At 46.6% G+C, this 10,495-nt stretch overlaps 1 protein-coding gene across 3 annotated transcripts in view; it reads right to left on the reverse strand.

Moving 5' to 3' along the window:
* Positions 1-9,299, reverse strand: part of LOC110502197 (MAGUK p55 subfamily member 4) — a 49,544-nt gene extending 40,245 nt beyond the window's left edge. Inside the window, exons 1-2 of one of the 3 annotated variants that reach the window (XM_036959502.1) lie at positions 9,053-9,299; positions 497-618 (exon numbers count right to left, since the gene is read on the reverse strand). In XM_036959502.1, the coding sequence (XP_036815397.1) occupies positions 497-607 (111 nt within the window). In that variant the 5' untranslated portion in view covers positions 608-618; positions 9,053-9,299. Of the gene's footprint in view, positions 1-496; positions 619-6,665; positions 7,290-9,052 lie in introns of those variants that run through there. The other 2 variants (XM_036959500.1, XM_036959501.1) reach the window with 2 other exon arrangements.
* Positions 9,300-10,495: the final 1,196 nt, after the last annotated feature.

Here is a 10,495-nt window from a genome sequence, read left to right on the forward strand (position 1 = left end):
GATTAAAAAGGTATGGATTAAAAGGTATTGATTAAAAAGGTATGGATTAAAAATGTATTGATTAAAAGGTATTGATTAAAAAGGTATGGATTAAAAGGTATGGATTAAAAATGTATTGATTAAACGGTATTGATTAAAATGTATTGATTAAAAGGTATTGATTAAAAAGCTATGGATTAAAAGGTATGGATTAAAAATGTATTGATTAAAAAGATAAGGGATTAAAGGGTATGGATTAAAAGGTATTGATTAAAAAAGTATGGATTGTTAGGTACAATCAGCATGTGTGGTTGATAAGAAGCTAACTAACACTTAAAGCTGTCATTATGGTAGTATTATACACAGGCCAAAATCTGGCCAAAATCTGGGTGATGTATGGTTTGGCTCATAAAGGGGTTGGATTAATGGTCAGATTTCAGACCCTGTATAAAACATGTAAAAATTAATATGACAGACTTTTAGCAGAGACTGTATAAAAAAAATAAAGATTTGAGACCTTGAGTAGGGACTGTAGCCAGGGGGCACTGAGAAGGCTGTAGAGGACTTCAGACCCACTGATGTCACTGTGGATAGCCAGCCTCACCTCCTCTGCCACACTGGACAGCATCTCTGTCAGACCTGGGGGGGGGGGGGGGGGGGGGGGGATTGAGATAAAGACATACAGCAGAGACAGAGACAAGGACCTGGACAGAGACAGGCACATAGTTAACCAGAAGAAGAGTCAGGGACAGGGAACTGAACAGAGACAGGGATAGAGACACAGATAGGGATGAGAGACAAGGACAGGGAACGGAACAGGGAACTGAACAGAGACAGGGATAGAGACACAGACAGGCAGAAGAAGAGACAGAGACATGGACAGGAACAGAGACAGTCACACGGACAGAGACATAAAGTAGAAGTTGCAGGGACCGACACCTAAACAGAGACAGTCAGAAGAAGAGACAGAGACAGACACCTAAACAGAGACAGAGACAGACACCTAAACAGAGACAGTCAGAAGAAGAGACAGAGACAGACACCTAAACAGAGACAGGGACAGACACCTAAACAGAGACAGGGACCGACACCTAAACAGAGACAGTCAGAAGAAGAGACAGAGACAGACACCTAAACAGAGACAGGGACAGACACCTAAACAGAGACAGGCAGAAGAAGAGACAGAGACAGACACCTAAACAGAAACAGGGACAGACACCTAAACAGAGACAGGGACAGACACCTAAACAGAGACAGTCAGAAGAAGAGACAGAGACAGACACCTAAACAGAGACAGAGACAGACACCTAAACAGAGACAGTCAGAAGAAGAGACAGAGACAGACACCTAAACAGAGACAGAGACAGACACCTAAACAGAGACAGGCAGAAGAAGAGACAGAGACAGACACCTAAACAGAGACAGGGACAGACACCTAAACAGAGACATAGACAGACACCTAAAAAGAGACAGGGACAGACACCTAAACAGAGACAGGCAGAAGAAGAGACAGGGACAGACAGCTAAACAGAGACAGAGACAGGCAGAAGAAGAGACAGAGACAGTCAGAAGGAGAGACAGAGACAGTCAGAAGGAGAGACAGAGACAGTCAGAAGGAGAGACAGAGACAGGAGTCAGAGACAGGCAGAAGAAGAGACACAGACAGGCAGAAGAAGAGACAGGGACAGACACCTAAACAGAGACAGGCAGAAGAAGAGACAGGGACAGACACCTAAACAGAGACAGGCAGAAGAAGAGACAGGGAAAGACACCTAAACAGAGACAGGCAGAAGAAGAGACAGGAGACAGAGACAGTCAGAAGAAGAGACAGAGACAGGGACCGGGGACAGAGACAGGCAGAAGAAGAGACAGGGACAGACACCTAAACAGAGAAGGGCAGAAGAAGAGACAGGAGACATGGACAGTCATTAGAAGAGACAGAGACAGGGACCGGGGACAGAGACAGGCAGAAGAAGAGACAGGGACAGACACCTAAACAGAGACAGTCAGTAGAAGAGACAGTGACAGTCAGAAGAAGAGACAAATACAGGCAGGGATAAGGTCAGAGAAAGAGATAGGCAGAAGAAGAGACAAGGGCAGGAAGAGAGACAGGGAGAGGCAGGGATAGAGACAGGCAGAGACAGGGACCGGAACAGGAGCAGGGACAGAGACAGGGACAGGAAGCGGCAAAGGACACACAGAGACAGAGAGAGAGAGAAGCAGATACAATAGAGCACACAGAAGGGGGTGGTGTAATCTAGTGAGGTAATGCTAGAGACATCTCTGACAAAGGGGAGACAGAGACAATAGAGATAAAGACACAAGGGAGACAGCGACCATAGAGATAAAGACACAGGGGAGACAGAGACAATAGAGATAGAAACAGGGGAGACAGAGACACTGGATATAAAGACACAGGGGAGACAGAGACACTGGATATAAAGACACAGGGGAGACAGAGACACTGGAGATAAAGACACAGGGGAGACAGAGACAGTAGAGATAAAGACACAGGGGAGATGGAGACAATAGAGATAAAGGCACAGGGGAGACAGAGACAGTAGAGATAAAGACACATGGGAGATGGAGACAATAGAGATAAAGACACAGGGGAGACAGAGACATTAGATATGAAGACACACTGGAGACAGAGACAATAGAGATAAAGACACAGGGGAGACAGAGACAATAAAGATAAAGACACAGGGGAGACAGAGACAATAGAGATAAAGGCACAGGGGAGACAGAGACAATAGAGATAAAGACACAGGGGAGACAGAGACAATAGAGATAAAGACACAGGGGAGACAGAGACAATAGAGATAAAGACACAGGGGAGACAGAGACAATAGAGATAAAGACACAGGGGAGACAGAGACAATAGAGATAAAGACACACTGGAGACAGAGACAATAGAGATAAAGACACAGGAGAGACAGAGACAATAGAGATAAAGACACAGGGGAGACAGAGACAATAGAGATAAAGACACAGGGGAGACAGAGACAATAGAGATAAAGACACAGGGGAGACAGAGACAATAGAGATAAAGACACACTGGAGACAGAGACAATAGAGCACACAGAAGGGGGTGGTGTAGTCTAGTGAGGTAATGCTAGAGACATCTCTGACAAAGGGGAGACAGAGACAATAGAGATAAAGACACAGGGTGAGACAGAGACAATAGAGATAAAGACACAGGGGAGACAGAGACAATAGAGATAAAGACACAGGGGAGACAGAGACAATAGAGATAAAGACACACTGGAGACAGAGACAATAGAGATAAAGACACAGGGGAGACAGAGACAATAGAGATAAAGACACAGGGGAGACAGAGACAATAGAGATAAAGGAACAGGGGAGACAGAGACAATAGAGATAAAGACACACTGGAGACAGAGACAATAGAACACACAGAAGGGGGTGGTGTAATCTAGTGAGGTAATGCTAGAGACATCTCTGACAAAGGGGAGACAGAGACAATAGAGATATAGACACAGGGGAGACAGAGACAATAGAGATAAAGACACAGGGGAGACAGAGAAAATAGAGATAAAGACACACTGAAGACAGAGACAATAGAGATAAAGGCACAGGGGAGACAGAGACAATAGAGATAGCGAAAATAGATATGTAAAAAAAAATGTAATGGAACCCTGAATTGGCCGTACTGCCATTAGCCCATTGAATATCAGCTTGATACATAGAAAAGCGTGTTTGAGTCTCTTCCTCTTTTCTTTTTCTATGGTATTATGACGGTCCGCAAACATTCGGTAGAGGTATATGCTGCCACCTACTGTGTGGCCTGTATCCTACTGTTCTGGAGTGTCAATTCATAACACACAAAGGGGAGGTGAAAACGAAGAAAAGTGGCCCTTCCACACCAACTAACCCTGCACCCATTAAAACCTCACTACCAACTAACCCTGCACCCATTAAAACCTCACTACCAACTAACCCTGCACCCATTAAAACCTCACTACTATACCAACTAACCCTGCACCCATTAAAACCTCACTACCAACTAACCCTGCACCCATTAAAACCTCACTACCAACTAACCCTGCACCCATTAAAACCTCACTACCAACTAACCCTGCACCCATTAAAACCTCACTACCAACTAACCCTGCACCCATTAAAACCTCACTACCAACTAACCCTGCACCCATTAAAACCTCACTACCAACTAACCCTGCACCCATTAAAAACCTCACTACCAACTAACCCTGCACCCATTAAAACCTCACTAAAAAACAAACCCTGCACCCATTAAAACCTCACTACCAACTAACCCTGCACCCATTAAAACCTCACTACCAACTAACCCTGCACCCTTTAACATGCAATAATACCAGTGAGAACGGAACCTCCCCCTTAACATGCAATAATACCAGTGAGACCAGAACCTCCCCATGCAATAATAGGGTTAGTTTGTGTAGTAGTGAAGTTTTAATGGGTACAGGGTTAGTTGATAGTGAGGTTTAAATGGGTGTAGGGTTAGTTGGTATAGTGGTGAGGTTTTAATGTGTGTAGGGTTAGTTGGTATAGTAGTGAGGTTTTAATGTGTGTAGGGTTAGTTGGTATAGTGGTGAGGTTTTAATGGGTGCTGGGTTAGTTGCTATAGTGGTGAGGTTTTAATGGGGTAGGGTTAGTTGGTATAGTGGTGAGTTTTTAATGGGTACAGGGTTAGTTTGTATCGTGGGGAGGTTTTAATGGGTACAGGGTTAGTTTGTATAGTAGTGAGGTTTTAATGGGTGTAGGGCTAGTTGGTCTAGTGGTGAGGTTTTAATGGGTGTAGGGTTAGTTGGTCTAGTGGTGAGGTTTTAATGGGTACAGGGTTAGTTTGTATCGTGGGGAGGTTTTAATGGGTACAGGGCTAGTTTGTATAGTAGTGAGGTTTTAATGGGTGCAGGGTTAGTTGGTAGTGAGGTTTTAATGGGTGCAGGGTTAGTTGGTAGTGAGGTTTTAATGGGTGCAGGGTTAGTTGGTAGTGAGGTTTTAATGGGTGCAGGGTTAGTTGGTAGTGAGGTTTTAATGGGTGCAGGGTTAGTTGGTATAGTGGTGAAGTTTTAATGGGTGCAGGGTTAGTTGGTAGTGAGGTTTTAAGGGGAAGTTCAGGATTTTACAACAGGATGTTAGATGGTTCCCCACCCTGAAAGTGGTCTCTGGGCCAGGAGAAACTATACTCCATGGTTTGGTTTCCTTTAAACAGTCTTTACAAACAGCTAACTGTAGCCACCACTAGCTAACAAACAATGGAAGTGATAGGGTATTCATGCAATGAATGTTTTAACGCTAGACTCCCCATTCTCATAGAGGCCCTGGGGTGGTCCTGTCTCAGCCTCCATAGCTGGCCTTATGTTGGCTGGGTCACTAAACATACACCTGGCTGGGGCACTAGACAGACACCTGGCTGGGTCACTAGAGAGACACCTGGCTGGGACACTAGAGAGACACCTGGCTGGGGCACTAGACAGACACCTGGCTGGGGCACTAGACAGACACCTGGCTGGGGCACTAGACAGACACCTGGCTGGGTCACTAGACAGACACCTGGCTGGGGCACTAGACAGACACCTGGCTGGGTCACTAGACAGACACCTGGCTGGGTCACTAGACAGACACCTGGCTGGGTCACTAGTCAGACACCTGGCTGGGTCACTAGAGAGAGAGACACCTGGCTGGGTCACTAGAGAGAGAGACACCTGGCTGGGTCACTAGAGAGAGAGACACCTGGCTGGGTCACTAGAGACACACCTGGCTGGGTCACTAGAGACACACCTGGCTGGGTCACTAGAGAGACACCTGGCTGGGTCACTAGACAGACACCTGGCTGGATCACTAGACAGACACCTGGCTGGGTCACTAGAGAGAGAGACACCTGGCTGGGTCACTAGAGAGAGAGAGACACCTGGCTGGGTCACTAGAGACACACCTGGCTGGGTCACTAGAGACACACCTGGCTGGGTCACTAGAGAGACACCTGGCTGGGTCACTAGACAGACACCTGGCTGGATCACTAGACAGACACCTGGCTGGATCACTAGACAGACACCTGGCTGGGTCACTAGACAGACACCTGGCTGGGTCACTAGAGAGACACCTGGCTGGGTCACTAGAGAGACACCTGGCTGGGTCACTAGAGAGACACCTGGCTGGGTCACTAGAGAGACACCTGGCTGGGTCACTAGAGAGACACCTGGCTGGGTCACTAGTCAGACACCTGGCTGGGTCACTAGACAGACACCTGGCTGGGTCATTAGAGAGACACCTGGCTGGGTCACTAGAGAGACACCTGGCTGGGTCACTAGTCAGACACCTGGCTGGGTCACTAGACAGACACCTGGCTGGGTCACTAGAGAGACACCTGGCTGGGTCACTAGAGAAACACCTGGCTGGGTCACTAGAGACACAGCGGTTAATAAACCACACACTGTACCCGGCAGATTAATCACAAACTGAGAACTAGACAGATGAAACTGATCACATTAAAATCCATTACACCTAAACTCTAAACACTAAAATATGTTATAAATGTATAGTGCAGCTTAAAAAAATAACTCATGCCATGTATGAAGACGACTCCACTAGATAGATATGCACTAAACAATACGCTTTGCAAACACGTTGATCTAGTCAACTGTCCGTGTGTTACAATAGAGGATGTAGCTAACGTTTACCAATACTCAGAATGTTGTTCCTGGAACCTCTTATCTTCACCCTCACTGATCACCACACATCCGGGTTGAACTAAACACCCCCCACAAAGCCACGGAAGATTTAAAAATAAACCCAGGGTTGGGTTAGGAGCATCCAGGGTTAGGGTTAGGAGCATGCAGGGTTAGGGTTAGGAGCATCCAGAGTTAGAGATAGGAGCATCCAGGATTAGGGTTAGGAGCATGCAGGGTTAGGGTTAGGAACATCCAGGGTTAGAGTTAGGAGCATCCATGGTTAGAGATAGGAGCATCCAGGGTTAGAGATAGGAGCATCCAGGGTTAGAGTTAGGAGCATCCAGGGTGAGAGTTAGGAGCATCCATGGTTAGAGTTAGGAGCACCCAGGGTTAGGGTTAGGAGCATCCAGGGTTAGGGTTAGGAGCATCCAGGGTTAGGGTTAGGAGCATCCAGGGTTAGAGATAGGAGCATCCAGGGTTAGAGATAGGAGCATCCAGGGTTAGAGATAGGAGCATCCAGGGTTAGAGATAGGAGCATCCAGGGTTAGAGTTAGGAGCATCCAGGGTTAGGGTTAGGAGCATCCAGGATTAGGGTTAGGAGCATGCAGGGTTAGGGTTAGGAACATCCAGGGTTAGAGTTAGGAGCATCCAGGGTTAGGAGCATCCAGGGTTAGAGTTAGGAGCATCCAGGGTTAGGGTTAGGAGCATCCAGGGTTAGGGTTAGGAGCACCCAGGGTTAGGGTTAGGAGCATCCAGGATTAGGGTTAGGAGCATGCAGGGTTAGGGTTAGGAGCATCCAGGGTTAGAGTTAGGAGCATCCAGGGTTAGAGTTAGGAGCATCCAGGGTTAGGAGCATCCAGGGTTAGGAACATCCAGGGTTAGGAGCATCCAGGGTTAGAGTTAGGAGCATCCAGGGTTAGAGTTAGGAGCATCCAGGGTTAGAGTTAGGAGCATCCAGGGTTAGAGTTAGGAGCACCCAGGGTTAGAGTTAGGAGCACCCAGGGTTAGAGTTAGGAGCACCCAGGGTTAGAGATAGGAGGATCCAGGATTAGGGTTAGGAGCATGCAGGGTTAGGGTTAGGAGCATCCAGGGTTAGAGTTAGGAGCATCCAGGGTTAGAGATAGGAGCATCCAGGGTTAGAGATAGGAGCATCCAGGGTTAGAGATAGGAGCATCCAGGGTTAGAGATAGGAGCATCCAGGGTTAGAGATATAGGAGCATCCAGGGTTAGAGATAGGAGGATCCAGGATTAGGGTTAGGAGCATGCAGGGTTAGGGTTAGGAGCATCCAGGGTTAGAGTTAGGAGCATCCAGGGTTAGAGTTAGGAGCATCCAGGGTTAGGAGCATCCAGGGTTAGGAACATCCAGGGTTAGGAGCATCCAGGGTTAGGGTTAGGAGCATCCAGGGTTAGGGTTAGGAGCATCCAGGGTTAGAGTTAGGAGCATCCAGGGTTAGAGTTAGGAGCATCCAGGATTAGGGTTAGGAGGATCCAGGGTTAGAGATAGGAGGATCCAGGGTTAGAGATAGGAGCATCCAGGGTTAGAGATAGGAGCATCCAGGGTTAGAGTTAGGAGCATCCAGGGTTAGGGTTAGGAGCATCCAGGGTTAGAGTTAGGAGCATCCAGGGTTAGAGTTAGGAGCATCCAGGGTTAGAGTTAGGAGCATCCAGGGTTAGGGTTAGGAGGATCCAGGGTTAGAGATAGGAGGATCCAGGGTTAGGGTTAGGAGCATCCAGGGTTAGAGTTAGGAGCACCCAGGGTTAGGGTTAGGAGCATCCAGGGTTAGGGTTAGGAGCACCCAGGGTTAGGAGCATCCAGGGTTAGGGTTAGGAGCATCCAGGGTTAGGGTTAGGAGCATCCAGGGTTAGGGTTAGGAGCACCCAGGGTTAGGAGCATCCAGGGTTAGGAGCACCCAGGGTTAGGAGCATCCAGGGTTAGGGTTAGGAGCACCCAGGGTTAGGAGCATCCAGGGTTAGGAGCATCCAGGGTTAGGGTTAACTTCCATTGACATTGGTGACATCGGTTCTAAAAGTAAACATATGGATGAAGTCAGGGATTAAATGCTAAAACAAACCTCAGATAGTTCTCTTATATAATGAGGGATTTATTATACTGTGATTAAAGTCCTTGGACGAGGTCAGATGGTAGATTGCACTGTGGTTTCTCAAAATGAATAGCTAGTAGTTTGAGTACAAAGAAAAACTACAATTTAACATGACCCGAGGAAGACTAGAGTGGAACAAAACGACTAGAGTGGATTGTATATATGTGATCAGTGGTACGACTGATTGTGATAGCTACGTTTATCCAAATAGTTGACTCTCTCTGATACAGGCAAGCCATCACTGACAACAAACTTAGCAATCAATGTTTACAAAAGTGAAAAATGAAATCGTACCTTCTCAGACACTTCCTTCACCCCTGACCTCGTGAAACAGGTCTCTCCAGTGAAACAGGTCTCTCCAGTGAAACAGGTCTCTCCAGTGAAACAGGTCTCTCCAGTGACGATCACCTTATATTTTAGGTCATGTTTCAGAACAAAGTACACAGTCCCGGTGACAACATGTCTGTGATTTTACAACAAAGCGTTCCTGGGGAAGGCAGACTGTAATCCCTCTCTATCCCCCGTTAATCTCGGAGCCAGCAGCAGAGCGTATGAACAGAGCTCTCTTCTCTATCTCCCCCCTCTTTCCCTCTCTCCTCCCCCCTCTTTTCCCCTCCCCCTCTTTCTTCCTCTCTCCTCTCCTCCCCCCCTCTCTCCTCGCCCCCCCCCCTCTCTCCTCGCCCCCCCCCCTCTCTCCTCTCCTCCCCCCCTCTCTCCTCTCCTCCCCCCCTCTCTCAGGGAGAAGAGCACTCTTCATTGGCAGTCCTAAACTGGCACACAAAGCTTCTTAACCCTTTCTGTTTTTAACCAGAGTGCCGGCTGGCATTAGGGACTGGCAGGAACAAGTCTTTCTGTTTTTAGCCTAGCTAGAGTGCCGGCTGGCATTAGGGACTGGCAGGAACAAGTCTTTCTGTTTTTAGCCTAGCCAGAGGGCCGGCGGGCATTAGGGACTGGCAGGAACAAGTCTTTCTGTTTTTAGCCTAGCCAGAGGGCCAGCTGGCATTAGGGACTGGCAGGAACAAGTCTTTCTGTTTTTAGCCTAGCCAGAGGGCCGGCGGGCATTAGGGACTGGCAGGAACAAGTCTTTCTGTTTTTAGCCTAGCCAGAGGGCCGGCTGGCATTAAAGACTGGCAGGAACAAGTCGTCATTGTAAATAAGAATTTGTTCTTAACTAACTTGCCTAGTTAAATAAAGGTAAAAAATGTTTTTTAAAAAAAGACATACTTGGTATTCACATCTCAAAAAATATAAATGAATTTACTACAATTCATTTCAATAGAGAGTTAACAAAAATAGATCTGATTCTGCACCATAGAGAGGAAAATACTAGTCTATTTATGGAAAAATCACATTGACTAACTATTTGGTCCTATGAAAGTTTACTGACTTACTAATGGCACTGCCTAGTCCAGATGACTCATTTTATTTGGAATGCAAAGCCAGACAAAATTAAACGTTTATAAAATTAATATGAGTTTGGTGGGGGGGGGGGGATAACATGATGAAATACTACAGCCTTAAACCTCTCACTAAAAGCTTCACTCATATATAAATTATACTTAAACCCCAAATGGTTCTCCAGTAGATTATTATGGAAGGCTCATCCTTTGATCAAAAAATGGCTTTTCCCTTTATACACATTAAAGTATCGCCCTTTTCTTAAACAATTACTTATCCTCCAGAAAAGACAAGAAATATTACGACGAATGTTAAACGCAAATATATTATATTATGATT

The sequence above is a fragment of the Oncorhynchus mykiss genome, chromosome 22 (genome assembly GCF_013265735.2).
Source record: "Oncorhynchus mykiss isolate Arlee chromosome 22, USDA_OmykA_1.1, whole genome shotgun sequence".
In the NCBI taxonomy this organism is placed as follows: domain Eukaryota; kingdom Metazoa; phylum Chordata; class Actinopteri; order Salmoniformes; family Salmonidae; genus Oncorhynchus; species Oncorhynchus mykiss.